The following is a 20,724-nucleotide window of genomic DNA, read 5'->3' on the forward strand; positions in this document are numbered from 1 at the left end:
AATTAACCTTCTTTATTTGCTTAAAGAGCTGAATACCAAATAATTGATAATGGTGATGACATATATCTTGTGTTGGTTTGAAACTGCTGCGCTTGCATTAGAAACATTGCTCTTTCATCATAAATATCACTGCACCATATATTCAAGAGCAGGTTCAGCACGTTCCTTTAAAAACAAAAAAAGATAAGATAAGACGGTTAAATATACCGAGCAGGGTCGTGCCTAATTTTTACACCAGGTGACGGGATAACGGTGATGGTTAACGGTGACGGTCGGAGAAATGTCGAGGATCTGTTCCTTTCTGGGCCGCAACATTTTTCTGTTAGTTACCTAAGAGCCACTGAACCCTGTAAAGCTGTCGCGAGATTCCTCCAGCGTGAGATGAATTCAAATCTTCCGCGGCGGCAACAGCACCACCATGCAACACCAGCACGCTTATGCGTAAATTGTGACGCTATTTATGTCTGTGGTTAAAATTTTTAAATTTTTATGGTAACTATTTATACCGTGACTTCATTTGGAAATTATCTTTTTAACGTAAGTATAACCTGGCAATTACTGTCACCTAGCGGTCAAGTTACAAACTGGCCCTCTGTGATGTCTTCGTGCGCTTGATACGACAGTGCTGCCAGATTATACAGGCCGCTCCACTTCCTCGTCGTGTGTGTATGTGCGTGCGTGCAAAAAAATACGACAAGTTTGTTGGGTCCTGTCAAGTTTTAGAAGCGCCGACACAATGCCCGCCGAAGTCGAAAAAGCGCCGGGGGACCAGGCCAGCGAAACCAAGCCCGCAGAGGAGCCTCCCAAGACCGTACTGACCCTCGAAAGTATCCTTGAACGCCGGCTTTCCCGACGTGACGGGCGTCGAACCAGGGAAACCTCAACGTGGCACGGAATTCGCGGCTTAAATCTGGAGATTGCATGCCAGCGATAACGTTGGATTGGTGCTCTCCCATCGCCGTCTTTTCGCGAGCTCGCTGGGTCGAGGTGGTTTAGAAACCGACCTCTGAAACTTGCACGTCGAACGGCGCGTGCTTTCGCCGGGCTGTACAGGCCATATGTTACCGCTGTGATAAATTACCCGGCGTGAATGCAGTTTCGGATAAAGGGTATCACCTCCCGATGCCTTCGCTGTACGACCCCAGAACGCAGCCAATTCGGCGCCTTTACCGTTTTCGGTCGCAGACTCGGGCATCCGCAGACGTGCGAATGGATCGATTGTGTTCCATGTTGCTTCTGAAAACAAGCTACAACGCGATAAATTTGCACTTGGAGGTTTTCACAGCTCCACGTTAAAAAAAGTTTTTTTTTACACCAGATATAATTCCGCGACTACACCTTTCGCAGTAACCGGCATGCAAATATCGAGTCACCGTCGATATCGTCTTCTCAGAGTTATTTGCCAGAGGTTTCACCTTGTAGCAATCGTACTTACTTTACGCCGACGGCAAGTATGCACTGTTGGCACCGTGCCAGCAGTTTTGTTTTTTTTTCTTGACTTTAGCTCACAACTTCATTTTACGAAGCCGAAGCATGTGTCAAACCTCCCTCGTGAACGAACCTCACGATAATAGCTCTTCCCGTACAACTTTCGTCCCTCAACAGCGACTTCTGCACAGTTTCTGGTGTCCGTGAGGTTACAGGGACAGCAGATGCTGCATGTCAGATTGTCGCACTGTTACTGTAGTGCCAAAACTGTTCATGCAATATATATATTTAAAAAAAAAAAGTTGTAATGATACTTTGTGAGCCTTGCTCCACACAATAAGAAACTGCTCACGGACTTTGCCTGGTGCTCTTGGTTCATCGGAGACATACGTCACTCTTTCAACAGTGGAAGCAACTACCCTGGCTAGTGCTTGCTCTGCCATATACACCATCTGGAAGCTACGTATTGTGTAGTTCCAGCTTCACTCACTATCTCTTAATGTCTCACATGCATGCACCTATTTTTAATATTTTTTTTGCTTTCATATGTTACCTTAATCTCCCAAACATGCGGTTCCTCGTACTGGGTCTTGTTGCAAAGTATTTAGCCTTATGGGGAATAGGACATCTCTGTGTCAACACAATGTTTGCTGTTGCTATGCTGTTAGATGCTCCATAGTGGCGACTGGAGCAATGAGAGAATAGACAAGTAGTATTGCCTTGAAAACTTGAGAAATGCAACTTTCCTTAGCCTTTGTTTCGCAGTCCTACAGATAATAAAGGATGCTCAGCAGAAGCATGGGCTCAGGCATGGAGACTACCAGCGTTACAGGTACTACACTTGTGCTATATTTTCTGTTGCCAAACTTGTCAACTAAGAAGCTTTCTGTGTTGTTTGTTCAGCACAGGGTGAACTGAAAGCAATGGGAACAAGTCTGGCGGAAATAATGGTTTAGCCTCAGTCTATCCCCACTGTTTTGACGAATTGACAGCTCCTCTAGAAGACAACAGTAATATCACCGAAGGGGATAACATGCAGTCTAAGAAAAATGTGCAGCTTTGGAGCTTGTCTCCAAGCAATAATCGTCATCCATCTTTTGTGTACCTTCTTTATGCAACGCTCCACTCCCGGTACGTTGTGCACATATCAGCGCAACATAGTGTTCCTGACAGGAAAGTATAGCGAGTGTAGCGTTTTAAAGGAAGAAAACACATACAAGATTATTGTTTGGGAACAAGGTAAGCCTCAAAGGACGTAAAAATTTTTTAGAGTGTAGGCTCAGCTACCTGTGAGTCATGAGTAATATGAGCCAATCAGGTTCTCAATGGTTTGAAAAGGTGGTGTAAAGAGTTATGCTAACTCCAACTTGTTTCATTGGCTTTGATGAACTTTTTCATCTCTCTCCCCACTCTGCCCTCCTAATGCCACATACCACAGTGCTGTTTGACTCTCTTGCTACAAATTCTGCTAATAATGGCTGTTGCTGCCTTGACAGAAGACATTTTGTGGCGTTGAAGCATTGGCACCCGGCACAGGCTCTGCCCATGTTTCTCCTTATTTCTTGTCGAAGACAGGCAGTTAAGCTTGTAAAGCACAACATTATAGGCATTAAACAAAGTAATTTTGTTTGGCATTGTCATTTCTTTAATCAAAAGCTTTTGGAGCACTTGGCCCAATAGAAAGTCAATATGGCACCTCCATATTGTGCAGACAGATGGGTGAAATGTATATTTCCTTAAGTGCTATAAATGTTGTGAGCTATCACTTGCAGAGGTCCACAATCTTTGCTGTTTTTTTTTTTTTTCAACAAGCATACACGGGCTTCTTATCAGATGCATGAAATCAAAGCTGTATTTGTCTGCAATCAAGCTGTAATTTCATTATCGTAGCATCCATGCTGTAAACGTGTATCTATAGAATACAAATGAACATCTATTAATGCCTTGTATATTTACACTGATGGTACATTTATTACTCGGAAAAGTGCTCAAAAGCTGGTGTTACCAACTCAAATATTCAAGTATGCAAAACCAACTCGACCACATCAAGCTTCTGCTGCAACTCAAATAACCTGTGAACACGAGCATGTACGCTTTGGGCACTACTAAGCATCAGACTTGAATGGATATTTTTGTGTCAGGTGGGGCCCAATGCCCATGACCACAAAGAGTCCAATCTCTACACACTGTCATGGGTCGCAGAACCTGCCCAGACTACCACATCTGTTACACAAATTATTGGTTGATTACCCTGACCTTTTTGCATCCATATCTTTTTCTGTTGCTTGCCTGATTGTTCCTTGCACCAATATAATACTGTTGGCATGAATTTACATGTACATAATTCATCCAATTTTGTTGTTTCACTCAGTCACTTTTGCTTTTTCTACAATTCTTTTGCAGTAATGCTTAACCGACCAGCTAATTTTGCCACACCGGTTTATCTGTGTCGCTATCGTGGAAGTGTATGTATGTGTATATATATATATATATATATATATATATATATATATATATATATATATATATATATATATATATATATATATACACACACACACATAAATAAATGTTACAGAAGCATTGTGTTGGTGTAATGTGTGGATTCACCACACAGCATATCCCCGATGCAGCCACCAATTTGCAGTTTACGTCTCTCAGATTAGCGTTCACAATGAAACGACTGAAGTCTCAGCACAGTTCAATCCTCACTGGCCTAGCTCAGTGGCTACGGCATTCTGCTGCCGAGTGTGAGGTCGCAGGTTCAGTTCTCGAACGCACTCTGATGGAGGTGCAGTGTAAAAACGCTTGTGCACCATGCTTCAGATGCGCGATTCAGAACCCCAGGTAGTCAAAACTAATCGGTTGCACACCACCGCAGCGTTTCTCATATACCTAGTTTTGCGTGGCAATGTTAAACCCTTGAATCCATCAATCAACACAGATCAATTGCTATTCTTCAGGGGCTACTGCAGCAGACGTCTTCGCCGTCTGCGCAAGTCGCTGCACTTCCTGCAGGGCAACAAGCACCGGTACCAGGGACGCGAGGTGACGGATGAGCTCCTTGGGGGCGGCGATGCCCGGTACCTGCTCATGATCGTTGTCCAGTGTGAGCGGGCGTGGGCGCATGCCATGCAGCTGCGTCAGGAGGCCAACACAGAGCCGCGCAAGCGGTTCCACCTGTTTGGCCGTCTGCGCAAGGCTGTCAAGCATGCACAGGTGAGTACAGGCTTGACTATGGGCAGTCACTTGGCTCAGCCACATTGTAAACCATCATATCGGCATACAAAGCTTACACATCATCCTTCACTTGTATTGCGGTGTTAGCGAGTACCTTACGTTTCTTTTACATCCTTGCTTTGGAAGCTTTTGAACCTGTTTTGTGTTAAACAATCTTCACGGATAGTCCCAATAAGTGACAAGCCAATAGAGTTTGTAAATAGTTTAGCAATAATTGTTATAGTGAGGCACCGAACTCAATCTATAAAGATTTCTTAAGACATTCAAGTGGTCAAGACATGCTCTTTTGAGCAACGTACCCTCATCCCTATGCACTATAGAGAGAGGAGAGAGAGGGGGGGGAAAGGAAAGGCAGAGAGGTTAACCCGACTGAGTACAGTTTGCTACCCTATACATGGGGAGGGTGATGGGCAAGTGTAAGAGAGAGAGAAAGCATGAGTCTATGTCGCACTTTCAAACTAAAATTAGATGCAGTGCGCTAGCAGACAGGGCAAGAAAATAGGAAGTTTCCTTAAGACAGCATCAAGAAAAGAGCGATATCGACATACTGTGACAAAGACAGCAATTTCTGTCGCTAACCAGGTTAAATGGACAAAAGATTAAGGATTAGCTTTTCAGAACTCTTATGATTTCTTGATTACAAATATTACATGCCTCTATATTTTTTTTATTTGGAGAAAGAAAAGTGTTTCAAGACATTAACCCTTTGCTTTTCGCTTCACTTTGTCAGTAACCAGAGTTAATGCCTTTCGTCACAATATCTAACCAGATAAATATTTGTTGAAACCTAAAGTATGTTTCCGTAACACTCGGAGGATTTATGCTTGGCTTCACCAATGATGCATAGAAGTGACAGCAACTAAACTCCGTGAAAACCAGTACAACCGCATTTGAAGAACTGCCACAATTTCCGAGTCATTTTCCTATCACATGTGTTTTCAAATGCAGGCCTTGGAAGCGCTGTGTACAGCTTCGACAAGATGTGATGCTCGTTGCAAGCTGGAAGCTCAGGCCTATTGCGCTTATCTGGAGGGAACCCTGCACACTGAACTGCAGCAGTGGAAGGTGAGAGTTCCACACACCTATTAGTAGTGTTCACACTAACTGTTTGATGATTAGCGTCAACACTGTGTTTATTACGCAAGCTTAACATGCAGTGTGACACTCTCAGATGATATACAACCATCGGCACCTGTAATCCTAGGATTTAAACCTAGACACTAAGTGTAGTGTGAAGTTTCTCCCATGTACCAGCGCTTTGTGTAGTAAAGCTTGTAAGAAGGGGAGCATAGTTCTGTTTACTGCAGTACATAAGCTGCCAAATATAATTACAATAGTCAAACTACTCACTAAAAGCAGTTGGTCAGGGGCTCAATGTAAACATGCTCTGAAAACAGTGAACCTTTCCTGGGCAATATAATCTTCAGCCTCACTGTGCTTTAAATCCTAACTATAGCTCTTTTCCAACTACAGAGCAAGAATATGGAATTAAATGCTACGTATACCAACAGGCAAACCTCTCCGTTGTACATTAAAACAATATCTGCCTTTAATTAAAAATGCAAGTCTTTCAGCACAGAAGAGGCAATTCTGGATTTGCCAGCAGTACAGACTTTAGCTTTGCTTTCAGTTTTTTGTTGTTTTTTTTATAATTTAGGGCTGTTTACCACTCCATTCTGTAGCATCCTTATGGACCTTGAAGGTATCGAAATAAGATAAACAAAATTAACAAAAAAGCAGAATTCCCATTTTGCTTGAGTGTTAGCCAAGCAGAATGTGAACCGGTGTCTCCCAGCATGCTTGTTCTTTTGTTGATGCTAGCCGCACCCAACTGATAACTCTGCATTGGGCTTGCCTGAAATACAAAATCTGCACTACTATGCAAGAATTGAGTGCATCACTTTTGAGTTGACTAAGCTGCGAAAATACTGTGCTTGCGCTTCATTTCCTTGTCTCGAGGTAAGGCCCTGAAACACTTTTTTATAAAACCTGAGTCGTATGCTGGAGTGAGTGCACTGTTTTTCCAAGCAGTGTAATATGTTCCTGAAAACATTTTTTAGAGGGACCAATAATGAACAGATATGCAACGAGTGCATTGTCTACTTGCCCTGTTCCCCCTTCAACTCATCAATTCCTCCCAGTTGGGGCAGTGACGTAGGCAAGAAAGAAATAAGATGGATGCCACGTTCTTGCGGGAATCAGCATAAAATAAAGCTTTCTTTGATGTTTAGGCAAATGTAAAGCAGCTGTTATGTGTACGTAGTGTTAGTTATGGAAATATTTTTACAAGATGGCACACATAAAATGTAATTTGACGCAAACATGATATATACTAATGGTGCAGATGAAGAGGGATGTTTATTCAAATGTAGTGCAACCACGTAGATGTTAGTACTGTGTTGCCATTTCGCTCGCTTCGCTCTTTCTCCGCGCTCGGCTGCTTCTGTTGCCTTCTTTTACTTATCTGTGGCAAACTTGCCCAGTGACAAAAATTGTTGTCTACTTGGCAAGACAGCAGCCAGCACCCACCAATGTAGTGGGGTGGAGAAGAGGCAAAGAAAGCTTTGCATGAAAAATGCGCCAGCCTCGAAAGCCAGAGGAGAGAACAAGTGATCTACTGCGCAAGATTGTGGGTTGCGTGCTGCATGGGGTGTAATAATATGTTTCACTTGCATCTTCGTGACAGCATTGCCTACAGACCGGGAATTTTTGTTTTCATGCCATGTTCAAAAAAGTGTTTCAGCGCTCCTTTAAGGCATCGTTTGTCACTGAAACTGCCTTTTATGATGCATGTGATGTGAGCAACAGCTATCGAACTTTGTTCCTGCTCTGTTCTGCAGGAAGCCATGGAGAGCTTCAGCAAGGCGCAGACCATCTACGAGAAGTTGGCCCAGGCTCTCGGAGAGATTCCGCGCGCCCTCTACCAGCAGCGGGTGGACGAGCTGAGCCCAAGCCTGCGCTACTGTGCGTACAACATCGGTGATGAGACGGCCATCTCGGACCTGAAGCGCATGAGGCTTCAGGGCAACGTTAACATGGGCAACGAGCTGGATGTACGTTGACCTGCCTTCGTTTGCTTAGCCCATAAACCAGCAGTAGGCATACCATGGAACTCCGATTACAGTATAACCTCGTTCGTACGAGTTGGGAAAAAAAAAAGTGACAACAAATGTACTGACCGACCGGGAATATGTACGATCCAAAGTCACCGAAAAATTTGGCAGACTCAACTGTAGTTAAAATCAACACGATGCCTAGCGTTGCGTGAATCGTTGCCACATGAGACATCGACGTGTGGCGAACTGGTAGAGCCCGAGCGGCCCGAGATGCGCATTGTCGTTTTTGCGGCTTCGACAACTTTATGTTTGTGCCCCTCGAATTCGGTCTAGGTCAGCAGCTGCTTGGGTTGGGTATTTTGGCAAGCAGTTTTGGCCCGCCCACTTGGCAAAAACCATTGCTGCACAAGACAACTGACGCAGGGTAGCGCCTGAGGGTCCCAAGATGTGCATGGTTTTTAGCCTATTGCGTAGTGTTTTAAGACTGTGATGGGAAACTGAAATGAAATCAAACCGATGGGTGACGCTGGAGTGCAATGCAAAACATGGTGGTCACTTTGCCGTGCCTGCAGCATGGAACTGCGTTACGTTTGGGTTATCACCAATTAAAAGCATGCAGTATGGTTCCAACAGCAGTACGCCACACGCATTGTGAAACAGATAGGGGAAAATACTTATCTCAGTAATGTTGGCAGTGATAACTGTGAATGCGACATGTGATGATGCATGAGGAGATTTGCTGGTACCAGAAGAGGAAACAGTACCTGCTGGCATTTTCACATGACATGGGCGGGCGAGCACTGTGGGGAAGCTGCTATGGCGGGCGCCTATACTGCTCTCCGTCGCGCGTGCCTTATATATTTTCTTGTTCACATGGGTTCTGGCGGCTGGAAAACGTATCATGCAATCACACTTTGGCTACGTACTGAACGCTTGTGCCAAAAGATGGTGTTTTCTGCAACGCTTGTGCCAAAAGATGGTGTTTTCTGCAAGGACATTAACCAGTAAAAATTAAGCATGATTTTTTTGTATCTCTATTGCGAACGCTGACGCCAGGATATTGCACGAAACGGGATCGTTATGCTGAAAGGGATTTCACTGCGATCCCTGTCCTGAAAGGTCTAATTGCCCGTGTGACTAACCTCTTTAGAGAGATGCAAGCTGAGGAATATAAGATGTGAAAAGACGTGAAACAACGTACTGTAACGTAGTCATCGTGCTTGGACTGACAAACCAACATGCACTTTTCTGCAGCACCTGATCGAGCAGGCACGTGAGAAGCAAGCAAGTAGCCTGTCGGAGGTGACGTGGCTGGGCCGCACGGTGCCCGTACGGCACGAGAAGGTGCGCCTGTTCCTGTTGGCTGCACAGGAGGCGCCCCGCGAGCTGGCGCAAGCACCCGACATCGAGGCCAAGATTGCCGTGCACGAGCGGCTGCTTTTTGACTGCAAGGATGCACTGCAGGTAACGTGGCGTTCCAGTGCTTCATCATGTTATTATATCATGCATTTGCTATTATATCGCTATTGCTGTTGGTGAGCTTTGAGTGTTGCTTGATTTTCTGGGTGCAAGCTTGCTGATTAAAAAAGTTAACACTGACAATGGGACAATACAAGTCACTACAATGGGACAATATTGTAGCTGCGTCTCATTTACACGTGTGGTTGCTATCTTTGATGAGCTTTTATTCATTGTGAGTTATCATTTTCCCTATTTAGTTCCTGAATCAGATATACCCTAATGTTAAATACAGTCAAACCTCAACATAGCAAACACAGATATAACAAATTATTGGGTATGGCAAATTCAATCTAAAATATGCGATCTCACTGATATCAGCATGCATGCTTCTAACAAATATCACATATAGCGAAAGTAATTTCGTGCCACATGAGGCTTTGTTATAAGAAGGTTTTTAGTGCATCAGGTGCACAGATGGAATTCTCAGTTTCGATTGTTGATGGATGTGAAAACATTGGTGCACTGAGATTTCAGGGCTTGTTCGAGAACAATAAATGGACAAAGTAATCTGGAGAGCCTCCACGAACTGACTTTCGTTTTTACTTACGTTAGCCAGCACGTGCTCCTATTCATTCCCTCATCCGCTCACACCTTTCATTATTTGCAAATGCACTGTGAAATGAATGTGAAGCAAGCATAAGTCGGTGTACTCGTGAGTATGCAGACCTATGATGTAGGTACAATAGTTGCCACTGGTCACATTACTCGATGTGCACCGCATTGTGTCCCGAACGTAAGCATGTGATCTCCCTGCTTCGACTGACCAGCTCCTGCGTGAAGACCTGCGTGCCGAAGGAGGCGGCGGTCTTCAGGGCAAGGGCCCGGTGTCTGCACTGCAGCTGCTGCACTCGTACCTGGTGTACCTGCGCCAGCGCACCACGGTCGAGCGCAACCTGCTGCTCATACGTCAGCTGGCAGAGAATGAGTCGGGCCCGAAGAAGCCCCAGGACCTTGTCCGGCCGTACGAGATCATCGTCCAGGTTAGTCTGCATGACAATGTACAAAGGACATTCACAACAGTGGGCTGATAGTGAGTTGGACAGTTTGCCTTGCTTGTAGTACACTGCTAACTCAAAGTGTTTGAGTAGTATACGGCCATGGAATATGAAAACTAGTCACACTTAATGGAAGCAGTAGGCAAGGTGCCTCAGTCCTCTGCAGTAGGCGATACAAAACATAATCCATTTCTCCAACCTCTTCTTCCTTTGTTCAGTGTACTCTGCAGTCCTTTCACAGAGTCACCATCCGCTGCCCCAGGAAATGCTTTGACCATTTGCGTGACAGTTTTATTTACATAATTTCTGATTGCTGTCTGCATTTCCCAAGTAGTTTCTTTGAGTGAATGCTTGAACTTGACACAAAATTTAATGCAGATTTTCTAGTGTGCTTCTGTGTAATGAATGCTGCAGTTACACAGTGCTCATTGTGATAGAGGTGTTAACAGGCACTTTGGTGACTGGTTTCGTAAATCACGCTGTTGTTTTACTGCACTTGTGTTTTATTTTACATCAACTATTGCACTTGCCTTTTCATTTACGCCTACCCTCATTGTGCGAGGCTGCGCTAATGCCATCACCATGCAGACTATTCTCATGGCGCAGTACATTGAACCTTGAAACATCTCAATGAAAAAAAGAAAAGATGTAAAAAAAAAAGGTAGTGTTGTTAAGCAGCATCCACTATTCTGAGAATATATTTTCAATGTTTTTTGCCTGCAAAGGTATAAATTAAGAGACAGTATCAACTGAGAACATGGCAGCATCAGCCTACTGATTTTGTTACACATCACATCAAAACAATAACTGCCACTCATTGATTAATTGTGCCCTCGTTCTCCACTGTTGTCGCAGTGCTTGGGTGAGATGCTGCAGCTGCCAGGTGTGGAAGAGGGCTCAGACTTTGCAGAGCAGGTCCAGGCGGAGCTGCTGCTGTACAAGGCGCACCGGGTCCGTCACATTGGGCAGGCACTGGCTGCGGCAGGCCGCTACCCAGAGGCAATGGCGCTTTACCGGCGTGGTCGCGACTATGTCCAGCAAGCCCTCGCCGTCTCATCTCATCTGAGCAAGGCAAGACCATGCAAATGCTTGCAATTTGTGCACGCATGACTATATAAGGCTTGGGCTTCTTGGTAAGACAGGTCGTATTCACGAAATGCACACAATGAAAAACACATCATATGAAAAAACAGGCAATGTCAGTGGAAATGTCAGCTGACATATTTTTTTTATATATTTACGATTGTGACTAACAAGAAGCTCAAGCCCCTCAGATCCACTTATTTTTCTCGCTTAGGGAATCACAGCCGTAGAAAAGAACAAACAAGCAAAACACTTGTGTGTTTGTCCTTCTCCATGCCCTCTCTTTGTGTACACCAGGAGTGTAAATCCACAAAGCTTTTGAAGAATAGGACACAGAGAAGGACAAACACACAAAAGCACTTTGCGCATTTATCCTTTTCTGTCTCCGTGTCTTTTTTCATGTGCGTTTTGTAAGTTTTTCAAGAGCATGAAATCACAAGCTTTTGATGCTGTAGCATTCAGTAGCTGGAAGATAAGTAGATGATGACGTTGTGTAGATGAGCTTGTGCACACAGGTACGAACTAGCTTTTCAATCTTGTCACAATGAGAGGGAGTGTATTTTGTGTGTTCAAACTACTATTCTCGATAGAACACAATGCCAGTGCAGTCAGCGTGAAGCAGTTGTATGTGCTTGACATTAATAGACTCTTTGCAACTGCATCATTCCTAATGTATACATATAATGATAGATGTGCGTTTGACAAAGAAAGTGAGAATGTTCATGCATGGTTTCAGAGGTCTTGCCTGCTTATTGGTTGGAACATATTTAAGCTATCACATGTGGCATTTTATTGCCGCTTGTTTACCTCAAGCTTTCACTTCACTTTGAAACTTTCACTGCAACATACTCATAGTGGAAAGAAAGAGAAGGTTCGACAATCATTAGTGGCAGGCTGCTGCAGTAATTACAATTCAAGAAGAGTGTGATACCGTGATCACGGAAGCTGTACTGTGATAATGTTGATAACGTAGCAACCACGTCTCATCTCTTGTGCAGGAGGCAGTGGCTTCGTTGAAGGAGCTAGACGGCATCCTAGAGGGCCAGGTGTACTCGGTGCATGCTCAAAGCATTCTCGGATCAGAGGCTGAAGCACCCACACCTGAGGACAACAAGGAGGTTCAGGTGGGTAGTAGGGTGTGCTGCACTCAACTGTAATGTCTCTATACAGTTAAGTGCCTCTACAACAAACGCCTTTACATTGAAATGACCTTTGTAACGAAGGAATCATTCTGTCCCGGTTTTATTGTGAGCGGTGGAGTGCGTGATCTTTATAACGAAGTGACCTGAATAGCAAATGATGCCTGAGGCTCCGAGCACATTGTTATAAAGGCATTCAACTGTATATCAAGAAGAGAGGGAGGTTTTATTGAAGGAAAGGCAGAGAGGTCAGCTAGAGTGGTGTGTACAGTCGACCTCCACTAATTCGACCTTGACAGGACCGACGAAACTGATGGATTTATCTGGCGAGTTGAATTAGACAAGATGCAGAGAAAATGCCAGAACACACTGCTGATTCATTTGATATTTCCCCGATTCTAACATGCCCCCGAATGAAATGCGCGCCCATTGTCTGTTGTCCAAAGTAGAACACCAACGTAGAGATGATGTTAAAGCTTCAAAACAAAATAGAAATCTAACGCGCACCTGACCTTTTAGCAATAAATATGGGCAAGGGTCTAATATATGTTACACAGTGGCAACCGGTTTCCCAAGTCAGCTTCGCCGCACTATTTTTAGTCAATTTTGCCGCAGTTTATTGGTGCTTTGCAGTAAAGCGTACTAACGGTGGAAGGCGGTTTTGTTATTGTGTGCAATTGCACCGCGCAAGCACTTCCCGGCCCGATTTTCACGAGAAAAAAGAAAGGCACATGTTAGAATCTGGTAAATACCGCAATCAGACATTGTGAGCTACGGTTATCGCTTGGAATTCTTTTTAGGGCATGCTGAAAATATGAGTTTTTGACAGATGACGCGTGTTCAATGCGTTCGCTGTCCCCTAAGCTCCGCCAAGACAGATGCTGCCACAAAGGGGGTTGCTATACGGGTCACCATGGAGGTCAGGCGTGTCTGTGCTGATTGTACAAGTTCGAATTGTCCAGTAGGATTGAAATAACAAAAGTTTGGGCCCATAGAAATGCATGGGTGTAGGCTGGGACCTTCAGCTTAGATCGATCTAACTGAAAAATTGAATTAACCAGGGTAAATTAATGGAAGTCTACTGTATATATCACGCTTCTAGTGTTTGGTAAGACACGAATTTGAAGTGACGGCGTAGTCCAGTGGAACGTTCTACCTGCAAAATTAAAACTGGCAGCAAATTTAGAAAGATTGAATCTGTATTTTCATGATCTCCCCCCCTCCGTTTGATGTTACATTCACCGCATGCTTTTTCTGGTGCATTTCATTTACATGTAGATGTGCAATATATTAGCTTTTGCTCGTTTTACATCCTGTATTGTCAAGATTTTTTCTACTGTATTCTCTAGCTTGTCTGATGTAAAGGTACCTGCTTAGTCTAAGCATATGTATTTATGCCACCTGTATTTTGCACTGCTTCCTGTAGATAATTTTGTTTTGGATATCAATTAGGCTTGAGACAGGGATCCAAGTGCATTTTAATGTGTTTCACTGTATACTGTATGCAAGAAAGAAAGTTCAATTCTCATCTGCTTCACCTATTTTCCTATTTTTCGGTGAATGTACTCTTGTCATGCTTCAAGTGTATTGTTTTTAACTATCTCTTGCAAGATTCGTGTCAGTTAACAAAATGCTAGCTGCAATATTAGAAATGCATTTACTTTTGTATAAAGGAACACCCCTAGGTGGCAGCATTTCGAACAGGAATGTTACAGCTTGATGGCATATAAAAATTTGATAAAAAACTGTTCAGGAAGTTTAATCTTGCTTGACAGACCACTCTTAGTTTGTGGGAAATTAGTCTTTTTCCTGGTCTCGGTTTTACAGCGAAAGCTGTATATGACTAACCTTCCGTAGTTTTTCCGGCGTCCGGCAACAGAAATGGACTTAGCAATCTCTAACAAACCCGTACGGGTGCAAATCATTGCATCAGAGCTCACTTCAAGACTGCACCTTAGAATGCTTATGCTCTTGTGCTACTGGTGCATTTCTTGTGCACAATTCAAAGGATGTATAGTATTAACATGGTGTCATTTAGGATTGCTGAAATGCATGGCAATCAGCACCAGTGTACCTAAATGTCCTTAACTACTGTACTGTGCTGCTTCCTTTTCAGTTACTGGTAGACCGTCTGGACACTTACCTCGAGGACAAGAGTCTGACATCCTCAAAGCCCAACATTGCCGCCTTTCCACCACCGTTTGAGCCCATTCCATGCAAACCGCTGTTCTTTGACCTCGCTCTCAACCACATCGAGTTCCCATCGCTTGACGACGTTGTCGACACAAAGAAGGGCCAAGGCTTGACAGGCTTTGTCAAGGGATGGCTGGGCGGATGGAAGAAGTAGCCTCTGGTGTTTAAGTACACAGTGTGCTTCATCTCTCGTTCTTAAAGTTTCACTTTGTTTGAAAACACTGTGCCTGAATAAAATGACAGAGCCACCGTTCAGTTGTATTTACTTACTGCTGCTTCCGCAGGTGTGCTAACTCGTTTTGGACATGATCTGCATAAAAGGACACTAGGAAGTTGCAGTCCCTGACCAAAGTCAAGGTGAAAAAACATGCAGGACACTATAAATAGTAACGCCCAGCTCTGTAGCTGTAGTTGTTTGCTTTTGCTTATGCATTTGATTAAGGGGGTACGAGGCAGTTCAAAAAACCTTTATTTTTTAAACAATTGCAATAACATTTGCACAGTTAATGTATTTTCACCAGCTGATCTTAAAAATGAAATGGTTTCTTTCTGTAAATTTTTTGTATGACTTCCAACACAGGATGTTGTTTGTGTAGGGCCTAATTAGCTAATTTACACCAATATGCACAGCAATGTACAGCACACGGAATGTATTCTGAATGTTCATACTGTGTCGTGAGCTATAAATGGTTTTAGGCTGTATTGAAGCGAAGTTGCAGGTTATCAAAATTAGTCCTAACAAATGCCGAACTTGATACTTTTCTATGATCAAGGTGGGCATTTGGGCAATGTATAACTTCGTTCAGAAATGGCCTAAAACAACAATTTATAGCTTGTGACACACTGTGAACATTCAGAATCGATTCAGTGTGCTGTACGTTACTGTGCAAGTTGCTTTTAATTAGCTCATTAGGCCCTAAACAAAGAACATCTTTTGGGTATAATAAAATATTTATCATGGGAAAAAATAATTGCATTTCTGAAATCAGCTGGTTAAGATGCATTAACTGTGTAAATTTCATTAAAATTGTTTAAGAAAAAGTAATTTAAAGTGCCTTAAGATGACTTAAGTGTTCAAGAGAAAATGTGGGAAGGGGGCATCTCGAACACCACTGTTCTGTCCTCTGTGTTTTAATAATATTTAACCTCTTAATGATATGGTGTCTAAATTAGTTAACTTCTGGGGTTTTTAGTGCCAAAACCATGATATGATAATGAGACATACCATAATTGGGGACTGAATTTTGACCACCCGGCTTGTGCACTTAAACATAAGTAAACTGCTTATGATGTGCACTTAAATATAAGCAAACAAGTGTTTTTCTAATCTAAGGAAACGAGCTGACCTCCTCCAATATGCAGCCACAATGGCCTGGATTGAACCTGCAACCTTGAGCTGAGTCGTGGCCACTGGGCTACCACAGCTGGGAATCGTCTTTGCTGTGCCATCATTGAGTATAAATGTGGCACTGTTGGCATGTTTGAATGGCTAAAGGAGCATGTTCACTAAATAATCATTCAAAAAGATGATCTGAGGAGTTTACTGTGGCATGACTATCTGAGTGTTTGCACACAGCATAGATGTGCTACACCGACCTGAGGGAGTGTTGGCAATGCTGAGAAGAGGAAAACAGCTGGGGAAAAGCAAAGTAAGTGAAAGTATTGTAAAACAAAAAAACACCTTTTCCTCCATCAATTTACTTTAGAAAGGCAGCATTCGTTCAACCAGAAAGACAGTAAAGTTGTGATAATTTTTGTATGCCTTGAAAGCACAAGTACAAAATATAGAATGTGGAATATATGAGGCAATCAAACACAGTGGAGAGTTTGCGAGTCCATTACTCTGGTATATGCAATGGCGTTTGCGGATTACTGGGTTACCAGACGCATAAGCACTTGTGGTCGGGTGGGCACCACCTGCTGGTACAGCTATTGCAGTAACCAAATATATTCTGCTTGTATAACCTGCTTCTTCAGTCACCAAAACTCTGCTTCTTGTATAAATTTTCGCCAACATTGTAGTCAGGAACACGCTGCCCTTTCAAATATTTTTTTGGAAGTTTGTATTGGCTCACAAATTTCGGCGGTGTTGTGATCATGCAAAAAACAGTTGCTCCCAGAGCAGAGCAGCTGCGAATAAAGGGGGGGGGGTTGAAGAGTTGACGGCTGCGCCGGAGTGAGAGTCATTAGCGAGGATTCCAGCTGCATAGGCGCGCGCTCACGCCACGCGCGCAACCAATCAGAGGAGTTTCGCTTCAACCGGGAGGGAAAGGGCAGGAAAGGGTTTCGCTCGCGCTGCGCCGGCTTCGTTTGCATTCAGTTCATTCTCAGAAAAACGGATAGGACGGCCGCGCGTTCCCCCGAGGAACTGGGAACCTTCGACGAGCTGCGTCGAGAACTCTCCCGTGAAAGCGCTCGCCGTCGGCGTGCCGATCCAGCCGTTAGAGCCACCCGAGCCCAGGCAATCCGACAGCAACGAGAAGATCCCTAGCTTAGGGAGCGGGAGGCCGAAGCAATCCGGCACCGTTACCTGTGGGTTACTGAACCGTGACGAAGCTCAAGTGCACGCAGGTCAAGCTTCGCTTACCCCTATTCTCCGGTAGGGGAAGGGTTTTTTTTTTTTTTACAATACAACGTATAGGACATAAAAAAGTGCACAGTAAATGTTTCAAAATCATGGTACATTTTACACGTAAATCATAATCGATTGTCAATATCGAATTTTTTTATCTGATTAAAACATGTCATGCTAGTGTGGTCTACAGTGATTGATATTCCGCATTTTTTGAACGACTGCCACCATCGCGAACGGTAGGATGGTGTACAAACATGCGTGCAAACAACTTCTCCATGCGACGCATGCAAGACTCCGGAGGGCCAAAAACCCGTTACGCGACTCTTCTGACGTTAGCAATTGGCATCTAAAATAAGTTGTTTTTGAATTATCTCTCCTAATTACAGCCTGAAAGCGGCGCGTCATCGTTGTCATGCTACGCAAAAATTTGTTTTGCCGCCTCTTTGTGATGACAGTGACGATGACGCTGGCGAAGACAGCGAGCCGTTGCTAGCACCAATTAAGAACGTGGTTTCGATTTCGTGTCTGATCGTAACCCAAGCAAGTAGTTTTTGGACTGCGTTCTTGTAAAAGACGCACGCGTTAGAATGGGGTAATTTTAATAAATATCTGTAAAGCTGCTGCATCGCTTCGAAATAGGACCAAGACGTGTCGAGAATTGTCGGCAGGAGTCTCGTCCGTACGCAACTGCAGTTAATCAATCCTTTCTTTACGGTGGACCTCTCAATTGCGCCATGTTGCGCCTATGTAATAACCAGGCGCATTGCTCGCTCTCATCATTTGCATGTTGACGGGCGTTTCTCTCGGCGTGCGTGGTCCCTGTTGCGCTCGTGATTTGAGATGTTACAAGAATGCCAATGAGTTACGTGGCCGTCAGGTGCTCGAATACGCACTTGAACGCGAACAATGGCTGTGCAGTACACAACGCCGAGCAGAGAATGGCCGAACACGTCCTACACCTTTCGCGTCCCAACTTTCAGAGCGAAGGCGTACGTGAACCGTGGCGCCGCAGGCATGTACAACACGGACCAGCCAACGTGCACAAAGCCTGAAAACTGCAGTTGACGAAGCTGCACAAGCTACATTTATGGGGCTTCAGGCCCCCTTCCCTGAAATTTTTTCGGGCTGTCATGAACTGCCGACCAAAACAACCCCCGGCGCCGGAAATCGTTCCGGATTTTGTCTAGAATGTCTATTTCACGCTCGAAAGGTCATTTCAGCGCGAACATTGCGAACGCGGGCAGAATTTCACGGCAACGCCCATGCACCGGGAGCCACGTGACTCAAGGAGCCCCACCCGAGCACAAAGTTTCAAGGGTGTTTCTGATGGCGAGCGGGCTTGTCGCGGTATCACGCGGAGGCCGCGGAATCTACGGATCGCATGGATTTCAATTCCGAAACTTTGTGGGTATAAAGCTCTCATAAACTTTTGATGCAAAATATGCATTGATATTTCCAAGGTCGTGTTTTAGATTTTCAATTCCGGATCTTTGTGGGTTTTATGTTCTTTAAACATTTGACGCCAATGGTGCACCGACTTTTCTAAACTCGTACATAGGACTATACAACGAGACAAGCCAAATCAACACACTATTGGACAAGTTGACAAAGCACACAGCGAGGTCCGATGAAACGAACTGCGTTGTGGTGGTTCATTTGTGCCGTTACGCCACAGAAAAGACTATCGCATGTTTTTTACCTATACGCCAAAGCATCGATGTCAAGACACTAAAGCCACCAAAGGTAACTACGTTCTTATTTATTTTTCTCCTTTGACTTTTATTCGCAAGGACACATTGAGCGTCTCCAGTTTTCTTGTTCTCGCTACCCGCGGGCTGCCAGAGCCAGCCAAAGCGCATGCGTTTTTCTCGTGCTGCCCAGACCACCGCGCGGCGCACTTCGATGCGCGTTCGTTTTTCTCTGGCCGAGTTGATTTTCGCCTGGCAGAACTAGTTCTGGACGCTTTCAGGCTAGCAGATGAGAAAAAGAAACAATGGTCGCTCGCCGGCATCAATATGGGGACTCAGCGGATTGCAAAGCGTTCGCTTGAGCACGACCACTCAGGAAAGTCTTGCTTCGCCGGTGTAGGATACTGAGCAGTATGCGTATGCTTCTCCGTGGGCCAACCGCCTCACGTTTTCTTCGATAATCCTTCGGTAGCCACATTATAGGTGCCAAAAGTAGGCGTTCGATTGTGGCCAACATGCTTTCCTTTGCGCTTTTTTTTCCCCTTTCGGTGCCCCCGCTCCATGAAAGAAAAGAAGACATTGTTGCGGCGCAGCGAATTACCGCATGTTGAGACATCGCTCTTGTTACTTTTGCGAAAAGTAATGGTCCACGGGACAGTTTAGTTGCCGGATGCTCTTATTATATTATTGCGATAGCAATTGTATGGACACTCCAGGCGCATTCGTGCCGTTGCCCTCATTATCCGTGTAAAGTCCTATGCGATGACATCGTGACTGCGCGCCGCATGATGTATGTGCAAATGAAAGCGTAAGGGGGTGGTGGTCACACATAGCATAGGTGAGCATACGATGGTGGCTCAGTCTTGTGTGAGCAAGGTACAAAAGAGGGGAGGAAGCCCGCCGTCTTCCGTCGCGCGCGATACATCAGTGGGAGTGGAGGGAGGGAGGGGGGATTCTGTGATCTGTGATTGCGCTACATGATTATTTGCCTTGCTTGACGCATTATATACAGTGGCTTTTTCTTAGATACTTAGATTCATTGGAGACTTTACGTATATTTAAATATTTTGTTGCGAGGTACTGTGTATACGTGCAGTGAACTTTGTTTTCAGTGACACTTTCTTGCGCTTTATCAAGCTGTATCTTCGCATTTGTATATTCCATTGTATATTCGCATTTCTAATGCACGAGGGCGAGTGAAATGAAAGTAAGCCAACCCATCCCGTCCAATAATTGTTCGGTTCATTAGCTGCGAGGCATACGCGTAGCACACAGGCATCTCTCATTTACAAAAGTGACAGGCGGGTGTAAGGATGAGTGTTCTTTAATGCTCTCATGCACTGGGTTGAACATGGTTGCGTGACATAATGGACGCTCCAGAAATTGAACAGTGTGCTGTCGTGAGGTTTTTGACAGCTGAAGGTGTTTCCCAAAAAGAAATTAGTCGCTGTATGGCTGCCGTGTATACGTTGAACATTGCATTTCATTGGCCACTGTGAAGCGTCGGAGCAAACAGTTCAAAAAAGGACGTGAAAGTTGCGAAGACGATCCAAGACCGGGTCAAAGCCACCGTGCAATCACCCCCAACAGAATTGCAAAGGTTGATGAGCTGATGAGACAAGAACGGAGGATAAGCATCGATTAACTGGCAGAACGTGTAAACATCAGTCACAGTTCGGTATGCACCATAATTAATCAACATCTCGGTTATCCGCTCTTGCGTGCGCACTGGTTGCCCAAGATTTTGAACCACCGCCTGGAGACGGAGAAGTTAGGCGTTTCCTTGACTCATCTGATCCGGTATCA

The 20,724-nt window shown here is 44.5% G+C and overlaps 1 protein-coding gene across 1 annotated transcript; it reads left to right on the forward strand.

Moving 5' to 3' along the window:
* Window positions 1-621: 621 nt before the first annotated feature.
* Srp68 (signal recognition particle 68) lies at window positions 622-14,905 on the forward strand. Its single transcript, XM_075701191.1, has 10 exons — window positions 622-827; window positions 2,194-2,260; window positions 4,392-4,647; window positions 5,617-5,733; window positions 7,509-7,721; window positions 8,979-9,188; window positions 10,013-10,225; window positions 11,096-11,311; window positions 12,322-12,447; window positions 14,579-14,905. The coding sequence occupies exons 1-10, from the start codon at window positions 737-739 to the stop codon at window positions 14,807-14,809; spliced, it is 1,740 nt and encodes a 579-aa protein (XP_075557306.1). The 5' UTR covers window positions 622-736; the 3' UTR covers window positions 14,810-14,905.
* The last annotated feature ends 5,819 nt before the right edge of the window (window positions 14,906-20,724 follow it).

Source organism: Dermacentor variabilis, chromosome 8 (genome assembly GCF_050947875.1).
Source record: "Dermacentor variabilis isolate Ectoservices chromosome 8, ASM5094787v1, whole genome shotgun sequence".
Lineage (NCBI taxonomy): Eukaryota > Metazoa > Arthropoda > Arachnida > Ixodida > Ixodidae > Dermacentor > Dermacentor variabilis.

Coding starts and splice junctions, on each gene's coding strand:
- Srp68 (XM_075701191.1), top strand. CDS start 737: ATGCCCGCCGAAGTCGAAAAAGCGCCGGGGGACCAGGCCAGCGAAACC. Junction 828..2,193: donor GACCGTACTGACCCTCGAAA/GTATCCTTGAAC, acceptor TTTGTTTCGCAG/TCCTACAGATAATAAAGGAT. Junction 2,261..4,391: donor GGAGACTACCAGCGTTACAG/GTACTACACTTG, acceptor GCTATTCTTCAG/GGGCTACTGCAGCAGACGTC.